The sequence below is a fragment of the Polyodon spathula genome, chromosome 14, assembly GCF_017654505.1.
Source record: "Polyodon spathula isolate WHYD16114869_AA chromosome 14, ASM1765450v1, whole genome shotgun sequence".
In the NCBI taxonomy this organism is placed as follows: domain Eukaryota; kingdom Metazoa; phylum Chordata; class Actinopteri; order Acipenseriformes; family Polyodontidae; genus Polyodon; species Polyodon spathula.
The window spans coordinates 24,620,039-24,639,600 of NC_054547.1; the positions used below are offsets into that span (position 1 = coordinate 24,620,039).

Below are 19,562 nucleotides of genomic sequence, written 5' to 3' on the forward strand. Positions count from 1 at the left end.
CATTCCAAACAAACAATACACACTCTAAAACAGGAAGTTATATTCTATTCCTAGAACAGTTTATCCACTTAACTTGATAGCATTTGCTTCAGTTATTTTCTCGGGTCATAAAGTATTTAATATTAGACATGTTTCTAGATCCACAGTTCCAATGTAGACAGTATTTTGCTGTACGCATTGTATTGCGTAGGCTCACAATACAAATAGTTCTTTTCAAATGAAGATCAGCTTGTTGATCTCCAAGGTTTGCAACATTATCTTTGTTGTTGGAAGTTTTCCCACTGGGAATAGTTCCGTTGATCAGACGTAACTCAATTCAGCCAATGCGTTGCAATTGAAAAGTTATATAGTTTATAAAAGTGTTCTTGTGGCAATTCTTCTGTATGACTATGTGGAAGCACAGTTTAATGCAATATCCCGTTTACTGATCCAGTCGTAGGACAGGTGGCAGGGCTCTTCCTCAGAAGATGATTGTAGCCATTATTCAGAACATTGGTTCTTCCTTGCCTTCTGTGAATTCGAGCATGTATGCTCCCATGCCTCTGCAGCTTTCTCCACGGCAGCACACTGGAAACTTCAGCTCTCATCAGAAGCTCTCTCACACTTTCAAAGTCAGCGGGTTTGGTGATTCTCACTTCAACCTTATGATTGGCTAGTCTGGTTATTTTGGGCAGTGCCTGAGTCCACGTGAAGCGTCTTTCATTGGTTCTTGTACTGACGCGTCTCCTTGTTCCATTGGTCTGCTATTTTGCCCTGTCGGCTAGATTTACGACAAGAACTGTTTCTCGTCTTAGTGTCAGTGTTCTCAGAATTGTCTGGAAGTTGCCCTCAGCAACTTGACTCATTCAGTCATAGGTAGAGATAAAACACTTGTTCAGCAGTTGGTTTATGACTTTCTAAAAACATTCTTTGTCAGTGGGGGAGTTTGTGACCAGACCAAGAAGACACAAATGGTTTAAGATCCCCTCTGTATATTCCAATTATGTTACTTTCATGCACAGAATGATATGATGACCCCCCTTCTGATGCTACAGTGGCTGATGTTTTAGTTGCAGTTTATGGAGTTGGTTTTTTGCTGCATCTTTATAAACCTCATTCTAGTGAAGCTGAAACATAACAGCTAGCTACTGTATACAAGATACTGCACTTTTGGGGGTGGGGGGGAGAATAACACTGTACACCTATTAGAAATGTGATATCTGAGACATTCAAGCATGTTTCACCTGTTGAATGGGTGAAGGATAGGTTGTATCCGTAGATGGTGACACAACACCTAAAATGCTAGAATAGTATAATATGGAATAGGTCTGAATTACAAAATAAGTGGTTGTGCTTCAGTGTCCATTTCATCTTGGTGGAGAGAACTAGAGCTACAATATTAATTGCAATCAGTTAACTACTGCTCCTGGCTATGTTGGAAGGTGAAAAGGAGGATCTTGAGGGGAGTGTGGGCAGTAGGCAAAAGAAAAGGTACGTGTGTGTATATACAGTGTTAATAGTTTATATTTATCAATTAACAAAATGCAAAGTGAGTGAATAGAAGAAAAATTTACATCAAATCAGTATTTGGTGTGACCACCCTTTGCCTTCAAAACAGCATCAATTCTTCTACGTACACTTGCACACAGTTTTTGAAGGAACTCGGCAGGTAGGTTGGCCTAAACATCTTGGAGAACTAACCACAGTTCTTCTATGGATTTAGGCAGCCTCAGTTGCTTCTCCATGTAATCCCAGACAGACTCGATGTTGAGATCAGGGCTCTGTGGGGGCCATACCATCACTTCCAGGACTCCTTGTTCTTCTTTACCCTGAAGATAGTTCTTAATGACTTTCGCTATATGTTTGGGGTCGTTGTCATGCTGCAGAATAAATTTGGGGCCAATCAGATGCCTCCCTGATGGTATTGCATGATGGATAAGTATCTGCCTGTACTTCTCAGCATTGAGAAGACCATTAATTCTGACCTAATCCCCAACTCCATGTGCAGAAGTGCAGCTCTAAACTTGCAAGGAACCTCTGCCATGCTTCACTGTTGCCTACAGACACTCATTCGTGTACCTCTCCCCAGCCCTTCAGGGAACAAACTGCCTTCTGCTACAGCCAAATATTTCAAATTTTGACTCATCAGTCCAGAGCACCTGCTGCCATTTTTCTGTACCCCAATTCCTGTGTTTTCGTGCATAGTTGAGTTGCTTGGCCTTGTTTCCACGTCGGAGATATGGTTTTTTGGCCACAAGTCTTCCATGAAGGCTACTTCTGACCAGACTTCTTCGGACAGTAGATAGGTGTAGGAGGGTCCCACTGTTTTCTGCCAATTCTGAGCCGATGGCATTGCTGGACATCTTCCGATTGCGAAGGGAAGCATGATGTGTCTTTCATCTGCTGCAGTAAGCTTCCTTGGCCGACCACTGCGTCTACGGTCCTCAACGTTGCCCGTTTCTTTGTGCTTCTTCAAAAGTGCTTTGACATCACATCTGGAAATCCCTGTCTGCCTGGGAGAGACCTTGCTGATGTAGTATAACTACCTTGTGTCTTGTTGCTGTGCTCAGTCTTGCCATGTTGTATGACTTTTTACAGTAAACTGTCTTCAGCAACCTCACCTTGTTAGCTGAGTTTGGCTGTTTCTCACTCAGTTTTATTCCTCCTACACAGCTGTTTCTGTTTCAGCTAATGATTGTGTTTCAACTTATTGAATTGATGATCATTAGCACCTGTTTGGTATAATTGTTTAATCATACACCTGACTATATGCCTACAAAATCCCTGACTGTGCAAGTGTACCTAGAAGAATTGATGCTGTTTTGAAAGTAAAGGGTGGTCACACCAAATATGGATTTGATTTAGATTTTTCTTCTGTTCACTCACTTTGCATTTAGTTAATTGATAAATATAATCTATTAACATGTCTTTTTGAAAGCATTCTTACTTTACAGCATTTTTTCACACCTGCCTAAAACTTTTGCACAGTACTGTGTATGTATATGTATGTGTATGTGTGTGTGTATATATATATATATATATATATATATATATATATATATATATATATATATATATATATATATATATATATCAAATCATTTTGTGTAACGGGAGGTCTGTGCTGACTATCTGGCATATGCATGGTCCTGCAGGTAGGGGGCAGCCGCCTGTCAGTCACAGCATTGACAGAGGTGGGAAAGAGGGTCTTTGGGCTTTCCCTCTCGAGTGACTGAGGGGCGAGCTTTGGGGGATTGCTGCACCTATAAAATAACGCTCTGTGGTTCCCTCATCTCTGCCCCTGAAAGACAAAATAGGAAAGACATGTATAGGAAGCAGGCTGAGGGAGTAAGCGTACGGATATTGATGGTCAGGGTAACGCTGCCGAGTGCACCACCTTTATTTTGTAGTTTTTATTATTGTGTTTATTTTCCCTTTTTGCCTTTTGTTCTTTTATGATTTATTATTTATAGAGCACCTGCAGTGGAATGTGTACCTGGATTGGTATGACCGTGAGCTTGTTTACCGTTGTCGGTACTCAAGCCACGGACAACAGCACCCTCTGCAGACTAAAAATAAGAATTAAAAAGGAAGAAAGTAAATAAAACTGGACACCTGTGGGGTGTTTCCAACTACATCTTTGTCTCGTGCCAGTGAATACCCACACCCTTCCACAGTATGTATATCTATACACACACATATCATTACAAATAACCACACTGATTTTGAATAGCATAGGGTACAGTATAGTAGGGTAAGTCATTAGTGGTCTAAAAACTATACTATTCTTGGATAGATGCCATGACATTACTTTATTTTGGATAAGGGATTTAAGACCTTGGATTTTAGACTTTCCACATATTTCCAAGCATGGAGGACTAGAGAGAAGAAAGAAAAATCCCCTTAAATTCAATTTGAAGAGAAAGGAAACCTGCTGTTGGATATGACAGTTACTTTGTGTTTCTTGATTTCTCAGAGGTATCCAGCAGACAAAGCCTACTTTATTGCCAAAGAGGTTCTGACAACGGAGAGAACTTACCTGAAAGATTTGGAGGTTATCACAGTGGTGAGCATCTCTCTGTTCTATTCTTTCCCTATAACTGGTTGCATGCCTTTTATATTTGAGGGAAATTTACAATATAAATGCTCGTGTGTTTTTTTTTTTTTTGCATATTTATGCCATATTTTGCCTTGACTTTGTGGACAGTGTTATATGAAATGTACAACTGTCAATATGCAAAAGCCTAATTTTATTAGCAAATCCCAGGAATGTGCATTTATTAATTTAATCACCAAATTTAAGTGGCTTCTAAAAGACCTGTTGTCTTGTAGCACCTAATTTGGGTTTCATGAAAAGTCTTTACACTTTTTGTAATTAAATATATATTTATGTAATCCTGTAACAGTTAAAAGTCCATAGGATATTTATTCAACAGTTGCTTGCTTTGTTGCATACAAATATAAGCTTAGGGCACTCCTGTGGAACAAAGATTAACTTTGATTTATGAAATAGTCAAAGCCATGTGGTTAACTAGTTTATTTTTTCGTAGAGAAGTGAAACATCCTCTTACAAGTGTTTCTTTGTAAGCATGGTTCCATGCTGGAATAACCCATATACATATTGTGTGTTTGTGTTATTCAACCCTTTCTTAATGGCATCCAAAAGATTAATGCTTTCAGGCTGTAGCTGGTGTGTAATGGCATTGCTTTTGCTCTGCAGTGGTTCCGCAGTGCAGTGATAAAGGAAAACGCCATGCCCGAAGGCCTGATGATCTTGCTGTTCTCCAACATTGACCCCATTTATGAGTTTCACCGTGGATTTTTGAAAGAGATTGACCAGAGGCTGGCACTCTGGTGAGTCTGTGATCTCAAGTTGTAACGCACTCTTCCTGAACAGTCGGGCATTTCACTAACCAATTTTTGATTCTTCCAGGGAGGGACGCTCCAATGCTCACGTGAAGGGGGATTGCCAGAGGATTGGTGATGTGATGCTGAGGAACATGTGCTCTCTCAAGGTAGGGCTGTGCTCTGTCTCAGTATCAGTTTAATTGGTGTAATCAGGGCAAGGCTGTGGTGGCTGCAGTTGTAGCATATGCTTGTCAGTATCTGCCAGCAAGCAAGTGCATGTTGCAGTAGAGTAGGTTCCACAAATATTAGTCACTCATTTGTATTTGAATGTCTTTCTTGTACAGGTATATATATCAAGCATCAAAATAAACTTATTAAACTTAATAAGGTATATAAATGATGGACAGTGACAAAATATTTTTGGTTTCTTTTTAATCACTCGATCCATGACAGCTTGAGTGACTGACTGAAGCATATGCACTTAATCACCTAATTAGTGAGACAGTTGATTGGACACGAATATGGAGTGATTTCAGCTGTTGAATTGCAATCTTGAATAAAGGCAATAAAGAAAATCACAGAAAAAAACAATATGGCACGTCTGTCAAGACAGCAGCGCCTTCATGCAATCGACAAACACATTTTTAAATTAGCACTGAATATAATGGCAAAAGATAGGGCACAAATGCAAAATGCGAGTCCAGTATTTCCAATAACTCCCTGTCGTAGCTTCTGTTAAATGGCAGAAGACCATGGCAACGAGCATGGATAGACAAACACTGGCTACTGAAGAACGAAATAAGGTATTGTTATTTTACAAAAGGATTACATAGTTTAGTCGCAAGTTCAAACTGAAGCGTTGTTCTGTTACTCCTGTGAGAGAGGTCAGAGAAAAACAATTAGGATCTTGCTTATACTCCCTATGTTGCAAGTCCTGAAAGATGTCAAATACACTTTTTTTCGTACATGGTGTAGTAACATGAATGCTCAAAAAGGAAGGGGGCTGTGAACTATATTAGATATTATCCGATTACTTCGGATGATTTAATATGTTTGTGAAAATCCTCTTTTTTTAAATCGTTACTTTCCCGTTTTGTTTTGTGGTATGTAATGTTAACACTTCTACAGTGGACTTGGTCAAAGAAACAAAAATGCTAGTTTATCAGCCGATCAGTGTTGCCTGTCACTGTTTAGGTGCTTGTCAAAGCTTCCAAACTATTTCTATGTGCTGTCTTGATGTGGATATGTTTTTAAAATTACAAAGTTTTGGTGAACAATGCATGTTTCTAAAAAGTACCCAGTTTTGTACAAGAATGCTCCAAGCCTAGTACACATTTGTAAAACGGTGCATTTGTAAAATGTACCAATGGTAATTTGAATCCCAGTGCACAACTACAATCTTATCCTGATAGACAAATGTTGTTAGTAATGTGATTAAATATTCATATGTTTTGAATAGTTATGTTTTATGTATTTTAAAAAATGGCATCCAATAATCAGTGCTGTAAATTATTGTAACTGTTTTTTTTTTCTTTCTGATTTCCATAAAATATGGCAAATGTTTGTTCTGAGGTTTTTCAGATTTTAGTAAAGGGCTTTAATAAAAAAAAAAAAAATGAATTTAACTAACTGACTTTTTCTTATTTTATACTCATTCACACTGTTTTTCATAAGTCATTGCTGCAGAATTTTGTAGAAAACGCATTCTTATCGTTGCAGATATAGGAAATTTTTCCACGGATTTCCGTGGGAACTAGTTAATACATTTTAAAGAATGAAGCAGCTAATGACGCTGACACTATTTACTGTACGTATAACTGGCAACTTTTTACAATTTCTGTTCACATTGTTATTAAAAAAAGGAATAATTACAGTCCACAAATGCTTTGGTAGAAAAAAGGTTGAAATCCACCTTTTTATCTGTTAAGTATGGTAGTGCAATATGTTGTTACTGAGAGACTGACTTCATAGTACATAGAACATGTGATTGTGTGCCAAGCTGTTGTTTGCATTCCCTCACAGGAGTTCACCAGCTACCTGCAGAAGCATGATGAGGTGCTGAAAGAGCTGGAGAAGGCCACCAAGCGGATGAAGAAGCTAGAGACTGTGTACAAAGACTTTGAGCTGCAGAAGGTCTGCTACCTGCCCCTCAACACCTTCCTGCTGAAGCCCATCCAGAGACTCATGCACTACAAGCTCATCCTGGAGAGACTCTGCAAGCACTACACTCCCGACTACCAGGACTACAGCGACTGCAAAGGTGAGTTTACAAAAAGCTGCAGCGATTCGGTTAGAGCCCTGTCTCTCGCCCTATCCCAACACTTCCCTCTTTTTTTTTTTTTTTTTTTTTTTTTTAGATGCCCTGAAGGAGGTGGCAGAGATGGCTGCCCAGCTGCAGACCAGTCTGATCCGACTAGAGAATTTCCAGAAGCTCACAGAGCTGCAGAGAGACCTGATTGGGATCGAGAGCCTCACTGGCTCTGGCAGGGTGGGTACGGGCTGGGCTTCAGGCAGCCTTTCAGTAGAGGAGTGTGCCTACATTTTCCAGGGGGTGGACGGACGCAGACATATTTAGAGTAGTACTTCATGTAGATTCTGGCAGTAACTTCTATGGGGAATAATGCAGACTAGCAAGACAGGACTGGGAATAGTTTTAAGGTCCCTGCATAATTAAAAGGACATGGGGAGTCCATCAAACTAGACTAAGGGCAACATTTTCAATACAGTGTGCAATGCAAATGCTAGTAACTTATACAGCACTCTAAATATGACCTTAGAGAACAGATATGGTTTGACTAAATAGGCAAAGTTGTGTTCAAAATGTAAATCCCCGTTATCTTCTCTGTGGACTAATATCAGCCCTTATTCAGAGTATCTACCAAACCTTTTTACCTGTTCTTAAACCTGTATTTTCAACTTTCATGTTTTCCAACAGAACTGACCACTTTTTAGGTTGAACCTTCAAAAAAATGTGTTTTATATTGTTTTATTCCCCGGTTTTTGTCTCTTTTCATGTATTTCTTTTCCCCAGGAGTTTATCCGGGAGGGCTGTCTTTTTAAACTGACAAAAAAGGGGCTGCAGCAGCGAATGTTCTTCCTGGTGAGTATGTCCCTCCCTCCCAAAAATGTACACCTGTCCCCTGTAGACTGGGGGACTATTGGAACCAGGAATGCTCCTAATTACTAACAGCTAATTGTGTGACCAATTAAAAGCTATAGCATGTTAACTGCAGCTGTGAATTTAATGCAGCTGTTTTAAATGGATGTTTGTTACAAAACATGCATACACTATGACTAGGTTTTTTGAGGTGATAGACTTTCTCATTTCAAGAATTAAGCTATATCGCGGAAACTGCTTCTGAATTTGAAAAAAATTAATTCACTTTTGTAAAGCAAATCTTCACGTTTTATTGTGTTTTTGTGCTGCTGTAACTCCACTATATTTTCAATACAATTGATAGTGTGTGTGTGGGGGTCGTGGTGGGGGGGTGTACGGGTACAAAAAGTGCACGCTTTCTTTGCAATGGTTCTTACTGAATTATTGGAATTGCCATTTCTGTATCTTTATGTAACCAGCGATGGAAATAAGAATCCCATTGCATAGCAATTTGATCAGTTCCTGGTTTATTTAATAACACACCCTAGCTTGTTACCAGTACACTGTGGCTAATCAAACGCGTAGTAAAACCAGGAATGGGTATAACCGTAAGTACATACTGCAGGATGGTTAGATTGCTGATTGACATGAACCGTCAGTTTGCCTTGCACATCCAGGTCATGATTCAGGGGCACCAAGGCAGATCTAGGGGGCAAAACATAAATCCAACCCAAGGACACCAAGGCGATTTCATACTCATTGATAAAACAATAAAAAATAGATATAGCCTCTTATGTTAAAATTAATTCAAACAAACACAAGTCAGTGTTTTCTGAGTGATTTCACACACCAATTGTTATAAAAAATAAAATGTCACTTCCATTGTAAAAATAAAATGGTATAAAAAAATCATATAAAAACAACAAACTTTTTATAATGAAAAATACAAAGGGTAACTTGGCAAAAAAATATTCAGGGTAATTTTTAATAAACTCTGTCACACAGCACTAATACATAGATTAGATTAGAAGCTTAAATATAGCCATAAGGCTGGTTTATACTTCCAACTGCGACCCAATTTTTGGTCTGTCAGTGGAATGACACTGCTGTGAGCTGCGTCCCTTTTTTAATTATTTATTTATTTTTTTTGTACGGCCTTTTCTTGGGTGTCTGCGACCGCGAAACGCACGGGGTCGGATGATATTGAAAGAAATCCAGCATTTGTCACATGGTCTCAAGTCAGTGAAGCGCGATAGCGCAAGTTTTTGAGGAACCCAATAAACATGAACAGAACAGGACTTTAAACTTGCCTCTAAACTGAATGAAAATAGTGTAATGAACCTTTTCCTAAAATGAATATTGGTGCTTACGTAGGCTACCATGCACAGGAACCACTTGTATAATAACACTAATAATAAATACAATATATTTATATATTTTTTTATATATTTGAGTCACTAATAAGTTAACGTTTCTATTTATTTTCTATATGCAATTACTTTCCCCATCAAATCAGTAAGGTTGCTCAGCTGTTCAATACTTCTGATCGGAGGTAGTATGGAGAACAGCTGATCAGTTTTACTTGTTTGCTACTCATAAAAATATGAGCTAATTTACACATTCATTTAATTCACGAGGCAGGCAATTTTAAAATCCCGTCTGTCCTTCTGGTGCACCCGTAGAAGTGTCTGTGAGGAAGTATAAACCAACCTTAGTAATACAGCAGCACAAACAAGCGATGTCAGTGAAGGAAAAGTTAAACAACAAAAAATAGATTTTTCAGGCAAACTGGTTGAAGATTTACCCATGGCTGGAGTTTGATAACAATAATGGTCAAATCAGTCAATCAATCAATCTTTATTTTTTATAGCGCCTTTCATAGTGGACCACCATCACAAAGTGTTTTACAAGATGCAGTAACAAGAAAATCCATAATACTTCAAAATACAGAGAAATGCATAATACATGATAAACGGTTAAAAGAAAATTCATTAAATACACTAGAAAGTGCATAGTACATGATAGTAGAAGAATACATTAAATAGTGCTTTAAATACAGTGGAAAGTGCATAATACATTACTATCATACGTGAAATAGTAGCACACAGCAGTTAGTAGCAGATATCAGGCAGTTCACGGCAGCTATGTTTTTTCTTTGCAGTGTCTGCTCAGCTGTTGCTATCTGCTGTTACAAAACCTGTACAAACAACGCGGCTTTGGGGGAAAAAAATATAATTGAAATAGAAACTTTGTCAGGCAATGCATTACAATGATGAACAGCTGGATGTATATAATTTGGTAAATCCAAACACTTCGCTGCCACTTTACTGCTCTTCTTCATTTCTATTTAAACGCTTTTGAGTTAACAAGGTGCTCACAGACAGAACAATCAAAGTGACACTGCCAATGATTTAATTTTTGTGATTGAATATTCCTGGAGACGCGGTCATAGAGCTCCGTCTAACATCCCTTCCTTTGCTTGCCCGTCATTAACCAATGATGCAATACGTCTTTCTTGTGGCTTAGTCCTGGGAGATGCACAGTAAAAAGAATGGCAACAATAATGCATTATGATGAATCATTTTCTCGCAGGATGAAATTAAGCAGAGAATGGGCCAGCTGACGCTGAGCAAGTTTTGTGAATGGGTTGTAGATCAGATGTGCTGGTGCTGATGGACACCAGCGGCAATGATGGGCAGACTTTTTTACAGGCAACTTTACAGACAGTTTGTGCCGGGGCTTGTTGTGGCACAGCCCTGGACCCTCTGGGCGCGCAGAGTCATATTCCTGGTACCTCTAGTTAAAAATCTCAAAATGCTTTCTTTTTAAATTCTCATTATTTATTTATTTTTTTAAATAAATGCCATCCTTCTGGAGTCCTATGCCTTTTAATTTGTTTGTTTTTTAAATCATTTAAATGCAAAACCATAACAAAACACTGATACAGGCTTTTTTTATTAATTATTTGTTCTGCGGTTGCATTTTAATACATTTTTTAGCATGTACTACTACTTTGTATGTGATATAGAATAAGTGAATGTACACATCTAACAGTAGTATGTACTAAGGATGCAGACCGGACCAGGTTTCGTGAGTGGTCCAATCCAAATCTGTGGAAGGCTGGTACATTTTAAGGAAGTCCAGTACAGAGAGTGGGCCGGTATGTGGCCAGTCCATCACACAAACACTTGGTCAGCACGTTTTTTTTCTCTCTGTTTTTAAAAGATTGGAACTCGTGCAATGAAGGAAACATGCACAATGTATAAAACATTGCATACTCCTAAGACTTGAAGCATTAACTTTATAAAATAGTCTACAGTAAAAACAAAACAAAAAAATACTGTAGCATTCTGCGCAGGCAGGGAAGAAGGGAGACAACACACTAAAATCGGTTCCAAATCTTATTTCAGGACACTAATCTCTAGCACCCAGTCAGAGACCACTGCTCTGACTATTTTCTGGAACACAACCAAATCAGGACATTTAACAACAACACGTAATGGCGGCACAGTGCCTTTTTATAACATAGCTCCACCCCTTTATGTTAATCGGGTGCTGGAGCTTTAACCACATCTCATTGGTCCTCAGCTGCACACCAGGACCAATGGGCACAGACAGACAGCCAATTACAGGGGAAACAGACAGCACCACAAACGTAAGTTACATTTTCACGGGCAGACAGGGTTATACAAGCAAACGACAGGAAATGCATAGCGGAAAAGGAACACAATACAGCAGCAATTACAGTACGCATACAACACCACAGCGTCAATTACAGTACGCATACAACACAATACAGCTACAATTACACTACGCATACACAGTACAAAACATAATTGTACAGATCACTACAGTGCATTCAAAGCCAAATCCCACAGAGGCAATGAGAAGTTATGACGGATACAACAATCAACATGTGGATTTTATGTTGTCATGTAATAAACCCAAGCCTGTAAACATGTCACATGATCTTTTTAATTCTTAGTCTTTACCATCAAAAACAATTATCTTTTTAAATGATACAATATTTTAATAAGTTATTCTCTGTCAAGAGAATGAACAGGATAGAATAACATTCAAAATAGCAGAACATTAAAATGTTAGTAAACAGAAACCTTGAGAGGTTCGCAATGTCTCTTTTTCACATGGAAAAACATTGTTCTAAAGTAGTTAAACCGATTCAGTTAACTGTTTTAGAATCTGCTTGGAGTGATAACCTGGACTGGAACGAATCTTGAGGGCCAAATTTGACTATCACTGGACTAGAGGAAAATGTAACATTCTTCTAGCAAGCTTGACTCAATAGGTTAAAAAAAAACAAAACAAAAAAAACAAACAAACAGAATTGGCAGTATTCTGTAATGAAGTATTCTGATCATAATTTTGTATAGTACTGTTTATATGGCACCTTTTTATATAATGAAACATTCTTCGGTGTTTTGCAAAGTAATTATATCTATACTGTACAGACAGAATAGCTTTACAACAAAAATACAATGTAAACAATTTTGAATTGGGTAACCCCAACTGAAAACTGAGAAAAGAAATATTTACTTTAGTGAACTTTGCTCTTTTGGTGACTGTGACACGACCAGTCTCACAAGAACCTGTCTAATAATAAAACTTTAATGAGGTGTTACTCAGAGAGAGAAACACACTAAAGTCACGTGAAAGATTACCACGCTGGCAGTGTCACAGACACCATAAATGTCTTTTTAGACTGATAAACAGTCCTGAGCCACTAATCAAGCTTTGGGAGCATGATCTGGATTTAGGCCTCGCTGACCACTTCAGTAGAGAAAAAGGGATATGGACCGCTGACGTTGAAGTCCAATCCGAACTATTTATTTATTTATTTTTTGACTCTCCAATGGCGGTGTGGTACATATCGTGGTACAGGGCTGAACCGGATATCGGACCGTTTTTTGCGGTCCAATATGCAACCCTATTACGTACAGCACTCTTTCAAATAAACGTGTTATGATTTTGAATGTGCAGTTTTTAAGGATGGTTATTATTGTCATTGCTTGCACCTCGCCACCTCTTTCTTTACAAATTAAGCACTGGTCAAGTGGCTTGGGCACTTCGGCAATTGCCGTTGGTTATTCCGCACCCTGCACATCTATCAGTTGCATACCATGAAAAAGTATTTGCCCCTGTCTGATTTTCTCTATTTTTGCACATTTTTCACATTGAATTTGGTCAGATCTTTTTTGTGGGTTGTAGTACATAGAGGGAGTCTGAGAGAAAAAAATGACAAGTTTGGTGGTGCTTTCATTTGTTTGGTGTACAAGGTAATCAAACATGCAATCTTTAGGTGTGAAAAAGTTATTGCCCTGCCCAATATAAATCTGACTAACTTTGGCCCTTGCGATCAGAGTGAAGTTGTCCACACACAGGTTCTAGAGGCACATCATGCCACAATCAAAAGCAATTCCTGAAGACCTCTGGGGAAAAAAAAAGTTGTTGATGTCTATCAGTCTGGAAAGGGTTACAAAGCCATTTCTAAAGTTCTGGGGGTCCACCAAACCACTGTCAGAGCCATATTGTTTTCTTTCCAAATGGAGAAAGTTTGGGACAGTATTGAATCTTCCCAGGAGTGGCCGTCCTGCCAAAATCTCTCCAAGAGAAAATTGTCCAGGAAGTCTCAAAGAACCCTAGAACAACATCCAGGGGTCATGACTCCACCATTAGAAAGACACTGAGCAAAAATGGGCTCACTAAGAAGAACATGAATGCTCGTCTCAAGTTTGTCACAAAGCACCTGGATGATCCTCAAGAGTTCTGGCACAATGTTCTATGGACAGATGAGTCAAAAGTGGAACTTTTTGGCCAACATGGGCCCCGTTATGTCTTGCTGAAACCAAACACTGCATTCCACAGTAAGAACCTCATACCAATGGTCAAGCATGGTGGTGGTAGTGTCATGATTTGGGGATGCTTTGCTGCGTCAGGACCTGGATGATTTGCCATCATTGAAGGAACCATGAATTCTGCTCTGTATCGGAGAATTCTACAGGAGAACGTCAGGCCATCCGTCCATTAGGTGAAGCTGAAGCGCAGCTGGGTCATGCAGCAAGACAGTGATCCGAAACACACAAGCAAGTCTACATCAGAATGGTTGAAATTTAAAGTTTTGGAATGGTCTAGTCAAAGTGCAGACCTAAACCCCATTGAGATGTTGTGGCAGGACCTGAAACGAGCAGTTTATGCTCAAACCCACAAATGTCACTGAGTTGAAGCAGTTTTGCATGAAGGAGTGGACCAAAATTCCTCCACGGCGCTGTAAGAGACTGATCAATAACTACAGGAAGCGTTTGCAGTTATTGCTGCTAAAGTTAGCCTAATCAATTATTGAGTCTAAGGGGACGATTTACTTTTTCACAGGGGGCATTGGGTGTTGTATAACTTTCTTTAATAAATAAATATCAATTTTGTGTTATTTGTTCACTCGGTCCTTTTTATCTAATATTAAATTTCGGTTGAAGATCTGCTAACATTGTTCTAAAAATATGCAAAAATGCAGAAAATCAGACTGGGACAAATACTTTCTCGGTACTGTATGCTATGATGAGGTTACGCAATGCATGCTTGGTCTTCATTGGGGATGATTGGATGTGATTGGGGATTTCATTCAAATCAATCCATCACTATAATGTTTGTTAAAACTTATGCGAAACTAAATCTTGCTTCACCTGTGATACTGATGGATTGAGAGTATTTTTTTCCTTTTCAGTGAAATGCTTATCTAATAAAGATGCATATGAGAAGATTACTTTGCTCAAACGCACAGAGCAATGCTAGAATGGTGTGGTGCTTAAAGCCTGCATTAAGGTGATTGACAATGCAAATTAACTATAGGCTGTTATGGCAAGCCATTATTCAAATAAAACAGCATCTGACCAACAGAGCTTTACTGAAGACACATTTTGTAATGTGTAAAGGTACATTTCTCACTTAATCACTTAAATGCATCAGTAGAATTATTATTTTACAGATAGCACTTGAACTTTGTGTAATTTGCTGTTGGAAGCCATTGTAAACAAGCTAATTATAGCTCATATGTCCTATTTCCAATAAAAATTAAAATAACTTTTTAAAATAAAAACTTTAAAAAATGTGTTTGTACCGGTATTTGCTTCAAATAATACTGAAACCAGTATGCCTTGTAAGTGCTTTGCTGCTTGGCATGCAGAGATAATCTGCAGTCTGTCTGGGTCCCATGGTGATTTATGTGTGTCTTTAGTTTTCAGACATGCTCCTGTACACGAGTAAAGGCGTCACAGCCACCAACCAGTTTAAAGTGCATGGGCAGCTCCCTCTACACGGCATGATCGTGAGTATCTCTAATCTATTGAATCAGTCTTTAAGGTTCTATAAGCACTGTACAAAAATGGGATTCATTTCAACTGTACCGGGCAGATGGCAGACAGCGTGTATGGAGTCATGTGGGCGAGCAGTTTGCTGATGTCAACATTGTAAACAGTGCGCCCCGTGGTGGTGGTGGGATTATGTTATGGGCAGGCATAAGCTACAGACAACGATCAATTGCATTTTATCAATGGCAATTTGAATTCACAGAGATACTGTGACGAGAGCCTGAGACCCATTGTCATGTAATTCATCTGCTGCCATCACCTCACGTTTCAGCATGATAACGCATGGCCCCATGTCGCAAGGATCTGTACACAATTCCTGGAAGCTGAAAATGTCCCACTTCTTCCATGACAGTCACCCATGGAACATCCATTTGTCCCTTAGAAACTGCTGTGGAACTCGTGTGTAAACAATGTGTGCTGTAATTCTCTTCAGATGTTGCTGTAGTAACCTTTATGACCTTTCTGCTTATGCCTAAGGAGGGCAGAGGAAGTGAAAACTTGATTATAATTAGGGCTTCTAATTTTCAGTGTTTTACCCTGGCTTGTTAAGCCATTCATGTATGTCAATCATAACTGAGAAACATATTAAAATTGATTTAATTCGTTTTTTTTTTTTTGTGAAACTAAATTGGCCAAGCCTTAATTTATTTAATTTGATTAACAAGTAGGACGTACAAACAAGATCGCAACATGTTAACAAGTGACTAATCTTTATTAAAGCTATAATGAAAGATAAAGTAATTTATGCTGGACACACTATTACAATCTTTCTTTTTAACCTATTTATTTACATTGATAAATAGGAGTTGCTTCTGCTTTTGAAATGAAAAAGACTGGATTTAAAAGCCCATTTAGTTCAGTTAAATCAATTTTACTATTAACACGTTTCTCAGTTGTGATTGAGATATACAAATGCCTTAAGTATCAGTTGAATTCTTAAAGGAGAGTAGAAAAGTCAAGTGAAAACACAGCCTAAATTATAGTAGACATACAAATATAGCCACAAGCTTAAATATATACAACACTTTTCCATTGTTTATAGTAAAATACTTTATTTTTGTAATGTGTGTTTTTTTTTTATTTACACATCATGGGAATTGCTTTTTTATGTTTTTACTCGGGAACAATCACCAGGAGAAATGTAGTTTCCTATGAACATAGCTGTGTATCCACTTCATCTGTCTCTTTATCCTGCCACAACCTCAGTTATACACTGTTCCATGCTTGATGCACTGGTCATAGTCTCCTGTGCAATGCAAGGGTGTCCATACTGTGTAGAAGTCTATTCTTGGCTCTAATTGGTTTTTCAATTGCTTTCAGATTGAGGAGAATGAGAACGAGTTGTCTGTTCCTCACTGTTTTACCATCTATTCTGCCCAGAGGACAATTGTTGTATCTGCGAGGTAAGGCACAAACCATCTGGCAAGTCAGATAAATTTAAAGTACCTTTTTAAATATTGTAGGTTCCAGTTTGTTGACATTCCTAAATTAATCTTGTAATTTAGTTTCAAGTTGACCTTCATTGTTTGTTAGTAACCCTGCTTTGTTTCCTCGCTCCTTGCAGCTCTAAAGTGGAGATGGGGAAGTGGATTGAAGACCTGAACATGGCAATCGAGGTGGCAAAGATGTCCCAGGAGAAGTCGGATTTGTTTCTGGATAGCAGTCTCTGTGATCAATCCAATAGTAAGTGTAACATCTGTGTAGAGAGACCTATGAATACTTACAACTGCAGTTACGATTATGCTGGGTATATGAGGAAATCCATTACAGTTACAGAAAACTATAAGAATCCAAGTATGTTAGACCAATGTTTAGGCCAGTGCTGCCTTCAGTGTGCTAAAAACAGAAGTAGGGTTGGTATATCTGACTACAGTAATTTAATTAATGGGGGGGGGGGGGGGGTAGCTTGTACATTTTTGACAACTCGGAATACATTAATAAATGATGCACCTTTCAATTGTTGGCTCAAAACAAATGCAGTATGTTCCACCTAAAAGATGAGAAATGTATATACACTGAACAAAAATATAAACGCAACATATAAAGTGTTGGTCCCATGTTTCATGAGCTGAAATAAAAGATCCCAGAAATTTTCCATTCTCAGAAAAAAAGTATTTCTCTCAAATTTTGTGCACAAATTTGTTTACATCCCTGTTAGTGAGCATTTCTCCTTTGCCAAGATAATCCATCCACCTGACAGGTGTGGCATATCAAGAAGCTGATTTAAACAGTATGATCATTACACAGATGCACCTTGTGCTGGGGACAATAAAAGGCCACTCTAAAATGTGCAATTTTGTCGCACAACACAATGCCACAGATGTCTCAAGTTTTGAGGGAGCATGCAATTGGCATGCTGACTGCAGGAATGTCCACCAGAGCTGTTGCCAGAGAATTGAATGATCATTTCTCTACCATAAGCCGCCTCCAACGACGTTTTAGAGAATTTGGCAGTGCGTCCAACCGGCCTCACAACTGCAGACCACTGTAACCACGCCAGCCCAGGACCTCCACATCTGGCTTCTTCACCTGCGGGATCGTCCGAGACCGGCCACTCGGACAGCTGATGAAACTGTGGGTTTGCACAACTGAAGAATTTATGCAAAAACTATCAGAAACAGTCTTAGGGAAGCTCATCTGCGTGCTCATCAGGGTCTTGACCTGACTGCAGTTCAGCGTCATAACCGACTTCAGTGGGCAAATGCTCACCTTTGATGGCCACTGGCACGCTGGAGAAGTGTGCGTTTCACTGATGAGTCCCGGTTTCAACTGTGACAGCGTGTATAGAGTCATCTGGGCAAGCAGTTTGCTGATGTCAACGTTGTAAACAGTGCGCCCCGTGGTGGTGGTGGTGGGGTTATGGTATGGGTAGGTATAAGCTACGGACAACAAACAATTGCATTTTATCAATGGCAATTTGAATTCACAGAGATACCGTGACGAGATCCTGAGGCACATTGTCGTGCCATTCATCCGCCGCCATTACCTCATGTTTCAGCATGATAATGCATGGCCCCATGATGCAAGAATCTGTAAACAATTCCTGGAAGCTGAAAATGTCCCAGTTCTTCCATGGCCTGCATACTCACCAGACATGTCACACACTGAGCACTCGACGTGTACGACAGCATGTTCCAGTTCCCGCCAATATCCAGCAACTTTGCACAGCCATTGTAGAGGAGTGGGACAGCATTCCACAGGCCACAATCAACAGCCTGATCAACTCTATATGAAGGAGATGTGTCGCGCTGCATGAGGCAAATGGTGGTCATATCAGATACTGACTGGTTTTCTGATCCACGCCCCTACCTTTTTTTTAAGGTATCTGTGACCAACAGATGCATATCTGTATTCCCAGTCATGTGAAATCCATAGATTAGGGCCCAATTTATTTCAAATGACTGATTCTTATGAACTGTAACTCAGTAAAATCTTTGAAATTGTTGCATGTTGTGTTTATATTTTTGTTGTGTGTATGAATATATATATATATATATATATATATATATATATATATATATATATATATATATATATATATATATATATATATATATATATTAATATAGATATATATATTATATATATAATACATTTATAATGTGTATCATTGATACATTTACACACACATACACCTACACACACACACTACAGTGCCTTGAAACTTCCCTTGAACTTTTTTGTTGTCAGTGCCTCAGTTTCATGCATTTAAATTAGGTTTTTTTTCCACTTATCTATACACCATACTCCACACTTAAGGGGAAAAAAGTTAGATGTTAAAAATACAAAACTGAAAGATCACAATTGGATAAGTCTCCACCACCCTGAGTTAATACTTTGTGGAAGCACCTTTGGTAGCAATTACAGCTGTTGGGTCTCTACCAACTTTGCACACCTAGATTTGGCAATATTTGACCATTCTTCTTTACAAAACTGTTCAAGCTCTGTCAAGTTCTCTTGGGGAGCATTGATGGACAGCAATCTTCAAGTCTTCAAATATGATTGGATTTAGGTCAGGGTTCTGACTGGGACACTCAAGGACATTTACCTTTTTGTTCCTTAGCCACTCAGTGTAGCTTTGGCTGTGTGCTTTGAATCATTGTCATGCTGAAAGGTGAACTTCTGTCCCAGTTTCAGCTTTTTTGCAGAGGGCAGCAGGTTTTCTTCAAGTTTTTCTTTCTGTACTTTGCTCCGTTCATTTTCCCTTCTATCCTGACAAGTGTCCCAGTCCCTGTTGATGAGAAACATCCCCATAACAT

General features: G+C 38.9%; 1 protein-coding gene across 4 annotated transcripts in view; it reads left to right on the forward strand.

Moving 5' to 3' along the window:
• The window catches only part of LOC121326969 (FERM, ARHGEF and pleckstrin domain-containing protein 2-like), an 81,008-nt gene that overhangs the window by 52,669 nt on the left and 8,777 nt on the right, over nt 1-19,562 (forward strand). For all 4 annotated transcript variants that reach the window (XR_005951520.1, XM_041270649.1, XM_041270648.1 and 1 more), the window contains exons 15-23: nt 3,956-4,045; nt 4,700-4,833; nt 4,913-4,994; nt 6,850-7,087; nt 7,185-7,315; nt 7,859-7,927; nt 15,171-15,260; nt 16,624-16,706; nt 16,868-16,986. Coding sequence is in view for 3 of the 4 variants with exons in the window: in XM_041270649.1 (XP_041126583.1) it covers nt 3,956-4,045; nt 4,700-4,833; nt 4,913-4,994; nt 6,850-7,087; nt 7,185-7,315; nt 7,859-7,927; nt 15,171-15,260; nt 16,624-16,706; nt 16,868-16,986 (1,036 nt within the window). In the remaining variant the exon portion in view is untranslated. The remainder of the gene's footprint in view (nt 1-3,955; nt 4,046-4,699; nt 4,834-4,912; nt 4,995-6,849; nt 7,088-7,184; nt 7,316-7,858; nt 7,928-15,170; nt 15,261-16,623; nt 16,707-16,867; nt 16,987-19,562) is intronic.